This window comes from Danio rerio, chromosome 6, assembly GCF_049306965.1.
Source record: "Danio rerio strain Tuebingen ecotype United States chromosome 6, GRCz12tu, whole genome shotgun sequence".
NCBI classification, from domain to species: Eukaryota; Metazoa; Chordata; class Actinopteri; order Cypriniformes; family Danionidae; genus Danio; species Danio rerio.
Window position 1 is genome coordinate 44,142,501 of NC_133181.1, and position 19,652 is coordinate 44,162,152.

The following is a 19,652-nucleotide window of genomic DNA, read 5'->3' on the forward strand; positions in this document are numbered from 1 at the left end:
AATGCATTGAGTTACTGCCATCTGATTGGCTGATTAAAAGTTGGCATTAACGAGCAGTTTGACAGGTGTACCTTATAAAGTGGCCAGTGAGTGTAATTATAAAATGGAAAACTATACATAATGGCAGAGTAGAGTCTAATAAAATAATTGTAAAATAGATCAGACAGGAAAAATAATTTGTCTTCTCATATCTTAATCGTTTCTCCTACATCATAAGTCTCAAACTCAATTTCTGGAGGGCCGCAGCTCTGCACAGTTTTATTTCACTTCTTTCAAACACAGCTGATTTAAAAAATTGAGGAGTTCAAAAGAGTCATGAACACCTTCATTAGTTGGACCAGATGTGTTTGATCAGGGTTGGAGCAAAACTGTGCAAAGCTGCGGCCCTCCAGGAATTATGTTAGAGATCCATGTTTGTTTTTACAAACAGTACTAGTCACCTTAACACTTGCTTGACACTAATACATTTTAATAATTGCATCACAAATATAGTACATCAATATGTTTGGCATCTAATCTGATACAGCGATGCACTTGCAATGTAGCATTTAGGTTTAGTTCTTGTGAAACCGTTTGACCAATAAAAAAAACGAATAAAATGTGGCCATGGTTGCTTCATCATCTCATGTTTGCTATTGATAACATGTTAAGTTTAGGGTTTATTTTAGGTGGTACATTTCTGACACCTGTGGTACGTACTGTACAACAAACATAAAAAAAGTCATCATCGTTGCATGTTTCTGAGTTTATAGATTCTGCGGTATAGCTCTAGACACTTGACTTCTCACTTTTAAAGCATCAACATATCTTTTTATAAATTGTACTAGCATGTATGCTCCTTTTCATGATACTGTTGTTTAATAATCTGCTATAAGGAAGTTATTTATACGTCTTGCCGATATATAATTTAATGCAGTGTGTGTTTCAGGTTTGCAGTGTGTGTCAGTGTATTGCAGTGAGCCTGGGCTGATTAACTTTTACATTTAATTTAGCTCAGAAGTGTTACATTTGTGAAGAAAAAATTGCAGAACAGTTATTTGACACCTTTGACAACATGACAGGGCTAAAGGTGTTACTTGATGTTAGCAGCAGATCAGAATTTGTTTCACCCGAGAAGCTTATCTTGAGTCAGTCAATATCACAGTGGATTTATTTTATTTCCAGTAAATTTGTTTTCAAGCTTTCACTGTTTCTGGAACGATTTACTCTTACTGTTGCCTTAGTATTCTGTTAATTTTAGCAGAGGGAATTCAAATAATGAAATAGTCCCTAAAAGGAACTATTAGAAGCAGCCTTGGGTGCTTTGAAATGACACATGAAAGAAGCTTTACTTTAAAACTGTGGAAACTCGCTGCCCGAGGGACATGACTTACTGTACAACCTACATGTACTTCGCTGTCATGTTGAAATAACTCTCGCTTCTCTTTCTCAGCACTGAGGGAACCGCCTGTCACTTCAACAACACACTGTCTTTGGCAGTAAACCCCTCTTTATAATTAACCAACTCAATATTTTTTTTTTCTGTGAAGACTTAGTTCTTAAATATTAGTTTCTCTAAATGGCAGCAAGTGCTACAACTGAAAAAAACAACAACAACTGGTATTTATTGTTCATTTCTTAGTTCTATCATCTATCATATCATCATTCTTTCGATCATATCTGTCTTTCATTCCATCTTTCTGTCGTTCAATATAACTTTTTATCCATCTGTCTCTCTGCAATTTACTGTCACCTTAAGTATTGTATGTCATTCTGTCTATTGTTACATCTATTTAACATTCAGTCTATCCTTCTATTGTTTTGCCATCCCAAAGCAGAATCCATCCATCCATCCATCCATCCATCCATCCATCCATCCATCCATCCATCCATCCATCCATCCATCCATCCATCCATCCATCCATCCATCCATCCATCCAGTAGTTTTCTCATTACGAAATCCCAATGTTCGGTCTATCATTTAGGCTCTTTTTCTCTTAAGCTCTTTTAGCATTCTAACTGTCATTCTATCAGTCTAATGTATAAATGAATGTCTATGGGTGTTTTTAGTCTGGTAATCTAAACATCAGTAATCAACTAGTTTAAATTCACCTTAATCATTCTTTCCATCTTCACGCCTTAAAGGGCTCCTATTTTAACCCTTTTACAAGATATAAGATAAATCTTTGCTGTCCCCAGAATGCACCTGTAAAGTTTCAGCTTAAAACACCCATCAGATTATTTAGTATATAATGCAAACTCTGTCCATTTTAAACTCAAAGCAAAGTGTAGCTGTTTTTGTAGCCTTTGTCTTTAAATGTAAGTGAGCTGGCTGTCCCCGCCCATCATTCCGACGTGTGTGTCTGCTTCTCATGCATTACTTCAGATAAACAGCAGTCAGTGATAGAGACAGACAAGCAGATATCCAGCTCATTAGTCAAAGATAGAAGTTTATTAAAGCCTTAATGCAACGATGAGTCACACACAAATGCTGTTACAAAATTTGCAGTACACACACACACACACACACACACACACACACACACACACACACACACACACACACACACACACACACACACACACACACACACACACACACATTTACTGACACTATGCACCTGTGGTGATTTTGAGTTACATTGCAACATGCTGTTTTAAAATGTTTATAACTCATTTCTGAGGTGCATCTGATCACAGAGAGTTGGAACAGATCTTTTAATCCCAGTTTCATTGCAAATCCTTTTCTGTGGACATGTTTCAATGGGTCACTATAGAGACATGTTAATACGTGCATATCAATCAATTTGTTGAGCGGAGAAAACTGCACTCAAATGTCAGTTTGCGGTGGGACTCAAAATCACTGCGATTTGGATCCTATTTTAACTTTAGGAAAAATAAAAAAGAGACTTTTTGTGTTTATATCACTCTAATATGGACTGTGGACTATACTTGCACACAGTTCTGTCCCAACAGCTTCCAAAAGACGATTTTACACCATAGGTGCCCTTTAAATTTGGCCAAGGATCAACTGTACAGCTATATTCTACAGCTTAGATCATGATTCATGACCAAACAAGTGTGGATTTCAGTCTCATCCATTTTTTATTAAAGGACAAATCACAGGCCTGACTGGGTAGGCTGAATGTATTTAAGGTTTCTGCATTTCCTTTTCCCAGTTTTCGTAGACATTTGCTATTAATATTAATCTATATTGAATGGATATATACTCTAGGATGGATGATGCAATGTATACTGGCCCCAGAGTTTTGGGAGTAACCTAAGTGGTTGTTCCATATGTTTGAATAAATAGATAAAAATACCTCTGGCAAAAATTTTATCTGTTAGTCTTGAAGGTCTGGATGACTTCTGTATAGATTATATTGGAAAATTTATTGGATTTTGTTGTATATGTGCTTGTCTAGAATTGTGCTAAGTCAAGCTGATGTGTTTATGTGTACTTTGTTGCTCAGAAATCCGTAATCAGTTGGTGGAGCAGTTCAAGTGCCTGGAGCAGCAATCAGAGGCTCGGATCCAGCTGTTGCAGGACCTGCAAGAGTTTTTCCGGCGTAAGGCAGAGATTCAGCTGGAGTATTCGCGCAGTCTGGAGAAACTGGCCGAAAGGTTTTCCTCAAAGATCCGTGGCCCAAGGTGAGGCTTTACTGATATGCGCAAGTATGAATTCACTCTTGGAACAGAAAAACACAGAGAACAAAAATATTCAAAGTCTAATTTGAGCTGATCTTTACAGTTTTTAAAGCATATTATGAAGCACAGCATACTTTTTAAATGAGATATTATTAGATGAAATTTGATCATTATTATAATTTTTAAAGAAACATTGACAAAATTAGAGAAAAGTCTCAGATTGTTCCGTTATTGGTGTTAATTTGAGGCCTCGTTTGAATAAATATCTGAAAAATCCTATTAACTTGGCAGCCCAACTTTCCAATTTTCACAGACTTTGCAAGATGGTGATTAGGGTTGGGCGTTGTTGACCATTTTGGCATTGTACGATGTCTAATGTGAAACATCGCGATGGACCCACATGGTCTTTGCTTTACACGTAACCAAACATAAATAAACAAAGTTACAAACAAATGACCACCTGTCAATCACTTTTTTTTCCGATCTACCAATCACTTTTTTTGAATCTACACATTTTAAGTGCAAGAGGTACTGTATAATCCTTTATTTAATCCTCACGATTGCTGTCAGCCGTGCAAGCGGCAGCTATATGTAACATTTATCGAAGCTCATGAAAAGACCGTTATTGCTATTAAGATGACATGCAAATGATGAGTTATGTATCAATATAAATGTGAGGTGGGGCGATGGATCGCGATGCTGGCTTAGCATGTTGGAGTTTGTCGGCCATCGGCGATGGACGACGGCATCGTCTATCGGCACAACCCTAATGGTGATCTTTTGTAAAGTCACTAAAACCCTCCGACAGAAGGTTTTCTAGATGAAAGTAAATAAATGACAGGCAAAGCAAATGCCAAATTTGTGAATATCGCAACATCTATAATATTTTTATAATTTCACTAATTTACTATTCACTAATTGGTGATCCACTAAAGTCAAATGCACAAAATAAAAATCAAGTGTCTATTAAATGTTCTCTTAAACATTCACTCAAAGCTGAAAATTCTAAACCTATTTGACTGACATTCTTATGTTGAACACAAACATATTTTTGACTTCTCTAATATTCCATAGTACATTTATTTAGCTTTCTTCAAATCCTTTTCTCCTTTGTTTAACAGAATTTAAAAAAATCATGCAGGTTTGTAACCACTTGAGGGTAAATAGTTTGTAAATTAAAATGTTTGACTATCCCTTTAATTTGGCCTCCACAGTAAAAATTTCAGTGTAAATAATTTACGTTAACAACTTTTTCACTCTACAAAGGTTGTCAGTGGAAAAATGTCTTTAATTTAAACCTGTATATTGTTAACCAATATATTGTTTGGCGTCACAACACTTGTAATACAGAAAGCAGGTATATGCATGGACTTGTACTTTTATGATACTGATGTATTTTGGTCATTGAGCTTAAAAAGTTGTGGTAGCCATAAATATTCAAACAAATTCCTGATGAAAGAATTACACCATAAATGACAACAGCACTTGCATTTTTGGAGACCTGTTCCTTTCTTGTTCCTGTTCCGTTCTTGCTTGCCAGATTATGTTGGTCTTCTTCTTTTCTCCTTCTGTTTTGCAATTTGTCTCAGTGCTCTTTCTATCATAGCAGAAAATGCTGTCTGTGAATTTTAAACCTCTCTTTTGCTGTTGGTTATAATCGTCCTTCATACAAGGGCTGCTCCTCTTTCTCGACTTTTGCACAAAGTTTTAAGAAGTCGTTAAATGCCCTCAGCGTTTTACGCATTAGAATGTTATCTTTGGCTGTTAATTTAAATGAAATGCCCTTTTGAATTAAATGTTCCCTCAAAAGAAGATGTATATTTGCTGCTCCAGACTAATTGACCCTTTGCTGACCCAACCTTATAAAAGGCCTTACCTTGATAGTTCACCTAAAAATGAAAAATCAACTCTGACTTTCATTATATGAAATACTATATATCATTATATATACTTTTTTTAAAAAATATAAGTTGACAGGTCATTTTAAGTCAATTGAGAAAGGTGTTTGAATAATGGTAACGGTGTTTTAATTGTAAGCCGTTCTTAATAGGCAACAATAACTTTTATTTCAGGATTATTTTAAGGGTAAATTACAGAAAAAGTGTTTACAGGGATCAAATCAACATAAAAAATTCTGCTTTGTTTTTTCTATATATTAGAATTTTACAATGATTGATAGAAGACACCCTTCAAAATGTATAGTTTATAAATTAAAATGATCTTATATTTTTAAGAAAATTTATAATCATAACCATAATTATTTCATGTGATAACAAGAAGGGAAGCTCCATAATACAAATACAAACCTTATTTGACTTTATACACACTCACAACAAATAACTTTTGCTGTTTGTTTAAAACATTATTATTACAAAACATATTTATTTTAAATGAGTTAAAACAACCCAGGCTGCACGGTGGTGTAGTGGGTAGCACAATTGCCTCACAGCAAAAAGGTTGCTGGTTCTAGCCTCGACTGGGTCAGTTGGCGTTTCTGTGTGGAGATTGCATGTTCTCTCTGTGTTGCCCTGGGTTTCCTCTGGGTGCTCCGATTACCCCCACAAGTCCAAAGATGTGGTACAGGTGAATTGGGTAAGCTAAATTGTCTGTATTGTATGTGTGTGATTGAGTGTGTGTGGATGTTTCCCGGTTACGGGATGTAGCTTGAAGGGCATCCGCTGTGTAAAACATATGCTGGATAAGTTGGCGGTTCATTCCGCTGTGGCAGCCCCAGATTAATAAAGGGAATAAGCTGAAAAGAAAAGAATGAATGAATGAATCAACACAATTCTAATGTGTTTTGGGGGACAGCTTGCTTTGTTATAATCAATCCACTCAAAAGATCCAGTGTAACTTAATAGATTTGAGTTAGGACAACATGAAGGAATTGTGTGGAACCCAACATTTTTTCAGTGCATTAAAACACTACATTTTAGCCATTTGTTAGCAAAAAAAAAAAGTTTTTGATTTAATTAAACTAACAAATAATATAATTATTAATTTGAACAAGTACAGGTCAGCTTTATATTTTGGCATAAATAATGCTAAATAATTTTTACATTTGCTTGTATAGATTTTAATGGAAGCAGGTGTCTTATCTTTGACTAGTATGTTTTAGAAAGGTTTCAGTAATGCTGAAAGGTTTGACTTGAGTGTTTGAGATCAGCAAGTGATTATTGGCTCTTGTGGCTTCAAGCCAACAATGGATTCCGAGTCTGCTGTAAAACTTCTGCTAACAAGACCTCAATCAGTCACATTGAGCAGGGGAAAGTAAAGGATCTTACTAATGCTCTGATGCGGCTGTAGAAACACATTCTGGCAGCTTGAGATGGATTTTTATTTGTTGAAAACCCTTTTTTTAAGTTTGAGAGAAAATGTCTTTAGTAGAATGCAGAATAAAAAATACTCAAACACATAAGCATAAATCATTAATCCAAACAAACTGAGAATTTTCAAGTGGTTTCTTACAGCTGAGCTCATCATCACAGTGATCATCAATATTATCACACACACTTTTTTTAAATGAGCTTTTTTACAGAATTTTAAAAATGATGGTATCAATCAGAATTTTATTAATAATAAAATGATTTAAAACAGTAATAAGCCTACTAATTGTCAGAAAATATTACAAAATTCAAAAGTAAAAAAAAACTAATTTTGAATATATTTTAAATTAATATATTTTAAAATGTGATTTATTCCTGTGTTGCAAAGCTGAATTTTCAGCATTCTATTCTTCATTCATCAGTGTTTTGCTTTATATTTTCAACAAGAAGTGATCACTTAGTTTCAACAATGATACAAGATTTGAATTTTTGTTTATATTTTGTATCTTTGAAGGAAAAAACTGTTTGACATATCCTTAAAGTGTTTACATATTTATATTTTCATATTAAAATTTTATATCCCTGTTACTTGGCATAAATTTAATATCTGTGACTGTGAGTAGTCACAAAGTTACTTTAGAAATATGCTCTGTCCACATACAACTGTGAAATGTGACATAAAAGTTTAAAGTTGTATTTTGTTTAGAGATGCGTCATTTGCAATTTTCTTGCAATACTGATTGACCTGAATTTTTTTTCTAAGAACTATGATTATAAATAATAATAATAATAAACATCACAGTTCCCTCAAATCCCATTAACAGCAATTACAAAAGGTAATTTTAGTCCAAAGATAAGCCTATGGTTATAACTAATTTTGTTTAATGATTGTATAGCTTTGTATTATTGTGTTATTTCATTGTTTGCTGCCAACAAACCAGTCATGCGAAAAATAGTTTGATTCCGGTCTCTAGATGGTCAGTGAGTGCATCACTAATTTTGTTTACTATATTTATACGTTTAAAAATAAGTTACAAAATTATAAAATAAGATTAAGTCTTTTATTTTTTTAAATATTCAAGCTTATTTATTATACAGTTCAGAATAATTGCCCCCCCCTTTGAATTGTTTTTCTTTTTTAAATATTTCCCAAATTATGTTTACAAGAGCAAGGAAATTTTCACAGTATGTCTGATAATATTTTTTCTTGTGGAGAAAAAAAATTACCCTAACCTGCCTAGTTAACCTAATTAACCTAGTTAAGCCTTTAAATATCACTTTAAGCTTTACAGGAGTGTCTTGAAAAATATCTAGCAAAATATTATTTTCTGTCATCATGGTAAAGAAAAAATAAATCAGTTATTAGAAATGAGTTATTAAAACTATCTTGTTTAGAAATGTGTTGAAAAAAATCTCTCCGTTAAACAGAAATTGGGTGAAAATAAACAGGGGGGTAATAATTCAGGGGGTTTATTAATTCTGACTTCAACTGTATAATTCTCTTTTGTACATTTTCTAGAAAAACTACCTTTATAAAAAACTATTTTATGATGGTGAGCATGAAAATGAAGCATTCTCATACAGTGAAGTAAATTTTGGGTCATACTGCCTAGCCCTATGCAGTGAAAAATCAAGGTTTCTCCCAGTTCAAACCCTGAAACACATTCTGGCATCTATCTTTTTTAAATCTTTTTTTTCAGGTCATAAAACAATAATTCCTAAAGTTGAACACTATTGGTAGACACTTGGAATAATATGTGTGGCATTCTAAATGAAAGTAGGTTTGTGTTGCGAGTGCATTTCTTGGCTGGCTTTAATTAATAGCAGCTGGTGGAGGAGGGCCGTCTCTCACTGCACCATTGACTACGTTACTGCAGACAACAATGAGAAATGGCTGCTGCTCTCCTGGCCCTTGCGTCTGGCCTTGTCATTTTCTGTAGTCGCTTCTGTTTTTGTACTTCTCCCTTTCCCCTTTTCTCTGATATTTTGTCAGCCTTTGTGTTCTATTTTTGCTGACGCAAGCCTCACCGCAAGCTGAGCTGACTCATGCTAAGAAACAAGCAGACACAAACAAATGCGCACAATCCATAACAAACTTTTCCCTTTTCGTTGGAAAGATGTACTCGTGCTCCTTTGGATTAGAATCAGCTCTCTTTATGAATAAATTGCAGTCACATGCAGGAACGAAGAGTGTTTTTTTCCTTTCTTTTCTTTGCTGGATATTTTAGATGGACATACAGGGAAAAGAAAGTGATAACTTGAAATTGTAAAAGTTTGTCCGCATTTTGATTTGGGTGAGATGTTACTATTTAACTGAGTCTATATATATATATATATATATATATATATATATATATATATATATATATATATATATATATATATATATATATATATATATATATATATACGTGTGTGTGTGTGTGTGTGTGTGTGTGTGTGTGTATATATATATATATATATATATATATATATATATATATATATATATATATATATATATATATATTCTTCCAAATGTACAGTTGAAGTCAGAATTATTAGCCCCCTTTTGATTTTTTTTGTCTTTTTTAAATATTTCCCAAATGATGTTTAACAGAGGAAGGACATCTTCACAGTATGTCAGATAATATTTTTTCTTCTGGAAAAAGTCTTATTTGTTTTATTTTAGTTAGAATAAAAGTCATTTTCATTTTTCAAAAGCCATTTTAAGGACAAAATTTTAAGCCCCTTTAAGCTTTATTTTTTTTCGACAGTCTACAGAACAAACCATCGTTGTATAATAACTTGCCTAATTACACTAACTTGCCTAATTAACCCAGTTAAACCTTTAAACGTCACTTTAATCTGTATAGTAGTGTCCTGAAAAATATCTAGTCAAATATTATTTACTGTCATCATGGCAAAGATGAAATAAATCAGTTATTAGAAATGAGTTATTAAATTATTCTGTTTCGAAACTTGTTGAATAAATCTTCTCTCCGTTAAACCGAAATTGGGGAAAAAAATAAAACAGAGAGGCTAATAATTCTGACTTCAACTCTATATTTCGATCTGTTTTTCAGAAAATGACAGTTGTTCATAGGGCTGCACAACAGGCACGTGCACACATAGGGCTCAACCTGTGCACATGCCCTTTTTAGTCTTGGATAGAAAGTGCTCCCGCGACGCGGCACACCCTCGGTCCCGCCCTTCAGTAGGCGCACGACAACACCGCTCTTGAGTACGCACGCGACAACACAGCTGATCAGTACGCGCGCGATAACACCCCCAACAACAGAACCCGTTCTTCAAAAAATTTATCCTGCACATGCCCTTTGGACGGTCTCTGCACGGGCCTGCTGCACAATATATTGTTTCAGCATTGACATCACAATGTGTGCATCCGCAATAGTCACATCGCAATATATGCAATTATGACTCTGAATAATAGTTCACAGAAGCTACAGAATTGTATTTAATCATTGTATTTATATGGAATTTATAGGATTTATGAAAAAAATTATTTGTACTCACAATTTTTGTCCTGTTTAGAGTCCAAATATCCACATTTCAAAGCAAAAATAATATTATTTTTACCGACTTCCCTGGCAGATAATTTAGCTTGTTTTAAGAAAAAAACTCTTAATTTTCACTTATTACTTCTTCTGACAGTAAAAATGATACATTTTTTTTTTACTTGGTCTGTTTTTATTTTTATTTATTTTTATTTGGATTATAAATGAGACAAAACAAAGTAAAGAAAGCATTTTTTTTGCATTGTGATTATTCAATTTTTGTACTTGAATTCTTTTAGACTCCCCAGAAAAGTTCTTACTGTCAAATAGTGCTATTCAAACTATCTTGTCAAACTGTATTCATTTGACAATATTTATCGCAGAAAATTATGAATGTTTTATCACAGTTATTCCACTAAATATCATTTGGTATTATGTTGTCTAAAATCAATATAAACATGTATTTCACATTTACTGTTATTTTATGCAAAAAAAAAAAAAAATGCTCTAAATGAATACATTTCAATTCTAAAATGGAAGAAAGTAGTTTAAAGAATACATCTCAGACATAACTGCAAATCATAAATCTATAGAAACTGATTTTTTCCTACATTTCTCCACAGCTGTGTGTATTTATAAAAGATTTATTGTTTATAAAAGCAGTCATTTAATTGTAAAAGCTGCATTTTAACAAACTAATAAATATATAAAATAACATTCAATAAAAAGCAAGGAATTAAACCATACTCTGCCATAGAGTAATGTAAAAAAATACATTGCAAAGGAAAATCTATACACTTTTTTGATAAAACATCAGTCAGAATCAGGTATTTCATTCAGACGTGTAATTAATAATATGTTTTATTGCAAAAATGTATCTTCCTCTGCATTGTATTGGATACAAACACAGACACAGCTACCATATTTCCGTACTTATTTTATTAATTAAGTTGCTACACTGCATAAGATTTATTAGGTTTTTGCAATGTTAAAACCCTTTTTTCAGTTGTACACAAAAGAAGATATTTTAAAGAATAATAGCCATTGACTTCCATAGTATTTTCCCCCTACTATTTCTTAAAGGGACACGAAACACCAAAAACAATTTTTTTGAGATGTTGACAGTCACACAGTATATGTCCCATGTTGCTAAAACCACTAGTACACATACATTTAGTTACAAGTTAAAATTGTTTGTTTCTTACAAATTTGTTCTTCCGGTTTAAAAAGAAATTTTGAAGCAGCGTCATGGCCATGAGATCCTTGTGTAAAAATTCCAGCGTGGAGATTGACTGTCTGTACCGGCCGGTCCAAAGTGACGAACTAATCAGCGCGCTCTATTGTAAATGCGATGCAACTTCATTAATGTGCATAATATAGCTTTGAAGATACTTTTTACCTGTTAAAGTATTCAGAGAGGCGCCACATTGTGTTACCAACCGTAATTCAAACAAGAAGTAGATGAAGAATTGTTCGGAGACATGGGTCGTCGGTGTTGCATTTATATATGTGCCACAACAAAGGTTTTGTTTCATTTCCCTACAATAAGATCACAGCTCGCGTGCGGACCCACATGTGTAGATTACAGTGGTCTGCTAACATGCAATAAAAAATATGTTTGTATGGAACATTTTTTTACCCGAGAGCTTTTCGAATCTAAAAAAAACTGTGAAATCCAGATTTGACAGTCATCTTCTTTTTTTTTTTTTTTACAAAAGACGTGGTTCAAGTTTGTGTTGGTTGTCCTTTCTCTGTGAATTTGGTAAGTGTGGGATCAGTGTTCTTTGTTTATGTTTATTCAGATGGCAAAGTTAATTAGTATCATCAGCAGTACTCTTTCAGTTTTTAAAGACATACCTTAGTCGAAATGGTTTAGTTCCTAAATTTACGGTAACATCACTACAATATTATGGACTGAAAATCTTCCACTTTCACACAGCTCTCAGATCCACTGTAAATGATGCTCTCAGAATCACTTTCCATTTGTGTTTGTGTTGCCGATGTCAAAATCTGCACTGTAAAAAAAAAAAGTTGAGTAAACTTAAAATAATTAGGCAACCTATCACACATAGCTTTTTGAGTTAACTCAACAAACAGGGTTTGAAGACCAGTGAACTCAAAATATTTTGTTGAATTCTTTAGTTCTCTGAACAAAAAGTATCATGTTCACCCAACAAGATATTTTTGTTTGCTGAACAAAAAATATCATGTTAACCCAACAAGACATTTTTGTTTGCTGAACAAAAAATATCATGTTCAACCAACAGGATATTTTTGTTTGCTGAACAAAAAATATCATGTTCAACCAACAGGATATTTTTGTTTGCTGAACAAAAAATGTCATGTTCACCCAACAAGATATTTTTGTTTGCTGAACAAATATTATCATGTTTACTCAACAAGATCTTTTGTTTGCTGAACAAAAATTTTCACGTTTATTCAACAAGATCTTTTGTTTACTGAACAAAAATGATTATGTTTACCCAACAAGATATTTTTAGTTTACTGAACAAAATAAAACAAACTGATTCATTATGCATTTACTATTAATTTTTAGGATTCAAATTAAATACACAAGAATAGTCAATTCACTTTTTTTTATTTTTAACTGTGTTCAAATCACAATCCAAAACATTTGCATACAAAATCAGCATTTGACATTAGCCGTGTTCAGCATTGGGCTAGTTTGTACACAACTAGTACTGAATGTTTCCAGATTTGAAAAGATTGTACACTGCCTCAACATAAAATAACTGGCAACCTTACTAAAACCAAGCTATTAGTGTGTCTAAACACTCAAACCAGGTGAATATACAATCATCTAATCAGAGTAAACCCTAAAAGCCACTCCATTCATACAGTCTTTAAAGTGTACTGCACTTTTGTCAACAAAGTACATAAAGTCCAAAAACAGACCTCAAAACATTGAAACAGTGGCACATTAGGAAGTGGTCACGGGTCAGTTGCCGTTACTGTGTGGAGTTTGAATGTTCTCCCTGCGTTCACGTGGGTTTCCTTTGGGTTCTCCGGTTTCCCCCACAGTCCAAAGACGTGTGGCACAGGTGAATTGGGTAGGCTAAAATTGTCCGTAGTGTATGTGTGAATGAGTGTGTATGGATGTTTTCCAGAGATGGGTTGCAGCCGGAAGGGCATACGCTGCGTAAAACAAGTTCATTGCGCTGTGGCGACCCCAGATTAATAAAGGGACTAAGCCGAAAAGAAAATGAATGAATGAATGAACTGAACTCTCGCAGATCATGTGCCACCAACCTCCATAAAACATGCTGAATCACTTAAAAAGTATATTTGAGTTCTTTTGGGTGTTCCATATTCAGTCTATACAAGAGGCTGAACAAGTAAGCGAAGGCTGCAGGCAGATGTGTGATATCCTGAAGTACTATGGCCTCCTCCAAGATTTTAGCGAGGTTCATCACATATTGCAGGGATGCAGAAGTGCCATTATCATCTTCCACCACAGTGAAGATTCCAATCCTTTAATCTCTGGTGCTGTGGTCTTCAGGGTCCGTGTCCTTATAGGAGATTAAGTAATGGGAAAATTAATTGATGTGTAATATTAATTACTACTTATTAATGTTATTACTATTATGCAAAGAAAATAAAAACATGTAATACTTTCGTACATACAAACAGTAACACTTTGAATAGTCTATAATATATAATAATTGAACAATATATTGACAACTTTTTAATATTTAGCAATTTTTTAAACTTTTATTTTACATAAAATTGCAAAGATTTACTTTTATTTGATACAGTTTCAATTGTGAAAGTTGTTTATTGTCCTGTTTAGAATATAACTGAGCCTTTAATTGTCATTCATAAGGGATTTATAAAGCATAAATAGTCCTCACTTTAGATTAGGTCACAACTGGATGAAGTTAAGCTCATAAAGCATATACTAACATACAAAGTAACTATTATTACATACCTTAATATTAGGATATTTAAATGTTAATTTGAATAGTTTATTAATCGTGTACTTAAGCATTCTGAATGATCTTAAAAACACCAAGTATTCTTAAATAACTGGTTTGTAAATAATGCAATACTTAAATTAGTAATACAAATGAATCATTAAAGTTAAAAAAAATACAATCATTGAGCACTTCATGTAGAGTTATGCTTAACAGAAAATAAATTAACTATTCGCTAATACTAAATAAATTATTTATAGCGTGCAGCTATTAAAAGTGTTACCAAGCAGACTAATAAATGTAGAATAGGGTATGAAAATGGGTAACTTACCAGACATATCTTGAGAAAGCAAGCAGAATTTTTACGAAGAAAAATTGGCAATCCCTCAAGAGCTGCTCTTTCTCGATCGGTGACAATATCAGTGACCTAAAGGAAAGTCATTTACAAAGGGTGTTTTACAATCTTATTGTTTTGTAAGTAAAAATGTACTTAGTACATTTAAATGAGCATAGTATTTTATTCATGCTGTTGAAAAAACACATGGCTTTATTTTTAAAAAAGAATTTTGTGGTTTCCATACAATGGAATTTGATAATGGTTGTGTTGGCAAATTTAGAAAAATGTTTAGTTTCATGTGACAATTACTTTGAGTTAAAAACTACAGCTGTTATTTTCTATTTTCCTCTTTGAATGTATTCATTTGAAATGGTCACTCAAAACAAGTGAAACATCTGTTATTTATCTTACTTCCATCTCACAATCAAAACACAACTTGACACAATTAAAATTAATGCAAAAGGGCTGGACAATTAAATTGTTGCAATTACGTTTTATTAGACTGTATTACCTGAGCATGAAATTCTTGACAGGACAAAATATGTTGCACATGTTAAAAACATCAGACGGGTGTATAAGAAAAAAAAAATCTTAATGAGTACCTGCTCATCCATCTTGTTTAAAGTTGTATCCATCTCTGGACCCATTGAATCCCTTCTTTTTCTGTAGAGTTTCAGGAGAGGTGCTGTATATTTATCAAGTCACTCGATTAACTGTCTCAGGAGATCTACATTACAGATCTGAGAAAACTCTGTGCAGATCTACAATATACAAAAAAAACATACATATTAATTTTTACACATAATATATATATATATAAATGCTGAATACAGATGTATTTTGAATTACCTATAATAATAATGTTGTTTGTTATTTTTAGCATTATCATTACTACCTTGAATGAAACCAAAGCATTTGCAATATAGTGACTTACCTCTTCCTTAAAGTCCAGGTTATCTCTCTCTAATTTCTTCCTGGCTAAATCTCAACAACTTCTTTTGGGCAAAGAGAAAAGGTTTCTTGCATCTGCTGGTGAATGACCGTCAAATTTCACTGATGATAACAAGTCTCACCTCCTCAAGGAAATCTTGCATTGAATTATGTCATTGTCAATATTTCAGTCCTTTTGAGCAAAAAGAAAGAAAAATATATATTTAGCCCTTTATATTTTTTATGTAAATAAAAGCTAGCTGACTGTTAAAGCAAGTTGGTCTGAATATGATAGACATTTAGTCGAGCTAACAAATCAAGCAATGAATTACATGAAAATCACACGATTTTCACACAAATTACACAGTTAAACACGTCACCGTTTGTTCCACTGGCTCTGGTTCGAAGGGAAAAAAGGTTATGATGTGCGCAATGCTGACAGCAATCTAGATAAACAGGACATAATGTTATATTTGACTTGGATACCTGATCTGGTATGTTATATGATACTCATTGTATTAATCGTGAGTTATTAAAGCAAATGACTCGATTGAAATCGCTATTTGTTTCAAATACATTCACTCTAAACTTTTATTGATGTAAATAGCCAAAACCAAGTGCACGAAACAAGTAACTCACGGCTAAATTATAACAAATAGTTCCGTATTAGGATACACGCGCACATCAAAGCCAACATATCAAATAATATAACGTTAGATGACAACAAAAAAAGACATACATACCTATGATTTAGCAGAAACGTTGTTGGCCTGCTCTTAACTAGGGATGGCTGACGTGAAACTGATGTTTTGACACAGTGTCGAGATCCCGAAGCGCAAGTGTTTCGAATCACTGCACCGAAGCATGATCCGAAGCACCCAAGTCACGTGACTAAAGTGTTTCGAAACACCTAGTCACGTGACTAAAGTGATTCAAAGCATCGATCAGCTTAGAAACGTTTCGAGACCTGGTGAATCCTAATTTGACTGCCAAGGTCTCCAAATTATCTCTGTCTCAAATGGCTTAGAGCAGTGTGGGTTTGCTTATTGATTCTATGCTTAGCATGATGTTTTGGGTTCGAATCCCGACTTCGAAATCATGGTTTTATGTATTTTAATCATGTTTCTGTTTTGTGTAGCCTAAATAGGATACAGCTACAGTTACGCCATCAATTTAGCATCATTTTTGTAACACTGTAAAACAATAATAAATATTTTTACAGTATGGTTGGGTTTAGGGTTTGGGTAGACATTAATAAAATACAATAAATGGGAAATTTAATGAATAATATAAATAATTCTTGATAACTTCAGGCCACCGTTTTTGATCTAGCAACAACCCTGTTTTAAGACAAAAACAAGACATATTTATTCACAAATTGTTTATTCGGATATCAGACCAATGTTGAAACAAAACGATACAAGAGCAAAGCATTACCAACTGGTATTAAAGCATTTTAAAACAACTTCTACTGACTGGCTTCGAAACCTACTACTCCTGCATGGATGTCTGACACCTTAACCACTGTACTATATTACTTGAAGGATTCCTCTTTCACAAAGTGGGGTTTAATCCCTCAATTTGTTCAATCGTTCTTTGCTGAAGCTGTTTCAGTGCAATATATATAAAAAATGACCACTAAATGTCACTGTAGAGTGAGGTTTCGAAACGTTTCGAAGCTTCGACACATTTGCTTCGACTGTTTCAGTGTTTCACGAAGCCTCGCTTTGCCCACCACTACTCTTAACCGCTCTATCACGGTCTCTCACATCATTAATACACTGGTAAAATAGATCGGGCAGTCAGATGGGTAGCACATCGCACAAAAACATGTATACAATTATATACAATCGATTATGAAAACGATTGACACGTAGCTCCGCAGAAAGAAAGATGGTTCGTTTTGTCGCGCGCACGTGACAGGTACCCCCTGCAGTGAGCTATGGAAGTAAATTGCGCATGCGCCAGAAGCTTATAAGGCGCATGCGCCAACAAGAAGGGCACGCATCAACGCAAAACTAAGAATTTTGTATTAGTTCAACGAAATATTTTAAGTTTTTCACATTGAAGCACCATATTTGTTGAACAAACTAACCATTATTTGTCAGCATTTCAAATGAAAATATTTAAATTCAGTTAACTTATTAATCTTTGTTCAGAGGACTTTTTGAAAGTTGGCGTTTTTACAGTGTGTGCGTGCACATACTAAAACTCCCCTTTTCATGTAAACCCTTCCCTCTTTCGCCACTCGATACTCCCACCTAAACAAAGCTGGATTCACCCACCTTCCTGACTTTTTTCAAACTAGGTTTCATGGCCCTTTAAATTATCTTTTCATTTTGTGTTAATCTGGAAAAAATTAAACTCATAAGGGTTTGTAGCTACATTAAATTTTCTTTATGTCTTAATCCTTTTAAACAATTTTTGTTATTTTCCATCCACAAAAATGTAATACCAATTTTCCCATCACTTTATGTTTCAATAAAAAAATCCCTTCATAAAAAGCCAACCGTCCTCAGCTTATATAGTTCCTCACACACCATGACGTGTCTAGAGGAGATAAGAAAGCGTCTACAATAGTGTCATTAATGACCGCTTGTGTGTTTGTGTCCATGTGTGAGTGTTTCGGGTCAATAAATACCTCTTCCTATCTCCACAAAGCAGACTTGTCATCATGCTGAGCTTTACCAGTCAGAATGCAAAGTCCTTTTTCCTTGTGTTTGTGTGTGTGTGTGTGTGTGTGTGTGTGTGTGTGTGTGTGTGTGTGTGTGTGTGTGTGTGTGTGTGTTATTGCACATGTTTAGTTTTATTTTCACTCTGTCTCCTGTTCTTTATCTTGCCTCTTTCCTTGGCCTGCATGTGTTGTTATTACGGTCTCATTGATGTGTATTGGTGCTGAGACTTGCAACACACAGTACCTGAATACTAATCCAACACTCTCTGCAGTTTGGCTCTGTCTCCATGCTTTAAAACAGGCATCGGTTACTTTTAATCAGAATTTATTTTGCAGCGTAGTTTGGCTGATGGAACGTTATTTAAATGATGTGACCGCTAAGTTGTTTTGTTTGGCTGAATGCAGTTTTTTTTTTTTTTTTTTTTTTTTTTTAATAAATGAAAGAGATGCATTGAGGGCATCTGCATTGTAGAGTTGTTATGCGTTGATTCACAAATTACAAAAGATTTTAATTATTCATTGTTTTAAAAAAAAAAAACATTTGTTTCAGTGATTTTAACTACAGAAGGGTGGCAAATGCATTTATGTGTGAAACATCTGCTCTCTTTCATTAACCTGAAGGGTTATTTCTCCACCATATGTTTCAATGATATTGTAGCTTTAATCAGATTTATTATAGTTACATTATTTAATTTCAATTAGTTTGACTTTTTAGTGAAATTAAAATAACATAAAAAGAAAATGAATTATAATTTGGAATTATTAAAATGTTGTGTTATTAATGACAAACTTTAGTACATCCTATGTAATATGAATACATGTTTTGCAAAAACTGATTAGGTATTTAACAATCTAGAAAAAATTAGGTACATGTAAACATTACTCATAGATACGTTTCCTTTATTATTTAAAGCTTTTTAATCAGTGTTAATGTAAGTACATGGTATACTTCAATCTCATGTGACTCGCTGTGGCCCATACAGCATATTAACCTTTAACTAATTTACATTATATATTTCATACATGCTGATCATAGCAGTGTGCATTTATTCGTTGAGTATTAATTCATAATCTCATGAATATTTGAATCCATACAGATTGCTGTAAGTTATGCATGACTTTCATGCACTTGCCTATGAGGCAAAGTAGTGCAGTCTGCCATTACCTAACAATGAAAGAACAATTTTTAAAGATATATTATATCTTTATTCTTTAAAATTAGTATGTAATAATATCAGTAAAATATGCAATATTCTACATACAGCAGGGAAAATAAGTATTAAACATGTCATTTTCTAGGGAATAATATTTCTAAAGGAGCTGACA

At 33.5% G+C, this 19,652-nt stretch overlaps 1 protein-coding gene and 1 long non-coding RNA gene across 5 annotated transcripts in view; one reads left to right on the forward strand and one right to left on the reverse strand.

Moving 5' to 3' along the window:
- Positions 1–19,652, forward strand: part of srgap3 (SLIT-ROBO Rho GTPase activating protein 3) — a 207,656-nt gene that overhangs the window by 44,310 nt on the left and 143,694 nt on the right. For all 3 annotated transcript variants that reach the window (XR_012408115.1, XM_005166115.6, XM_684980.11), the window contains exon 2: positions 3,453–3,630. Coding sequence is in view for 2 of the 3 variants with exons in the window: in XM_005166115.6 (XP_005166172.1) it covers positions 3,453–3,630 (178 nt within the window). In the remaining variant the exon portion in view is untranslated. The remainder of the gene's footprint in view (positions 1–3,452; positions 3,631–19,652) is intronic.
- On the reverse strand, positions 13,033–16,537 carry LOC141386333 (uncharacterized). Of its 2 annotated transcripts, none has more exons than XR_012408116.1 (5): positions 16,396–16,537; positions 15,657–15,845; positions 15,325–15,483; positions 14,717–14,812; positions 13,033–13,980 (listed from the first exon to the last, which is right to left on the reverse strand). It is a non-coding gene; the product is annotated as an uncharacterized lncRNA (long non-coding RNA). The 2 variants fall into 2 exon arrangements; XR_012408117.1 differs by lacking the exon at positions 16,396–16,537 and adding an exon at positions 16,033–16,111.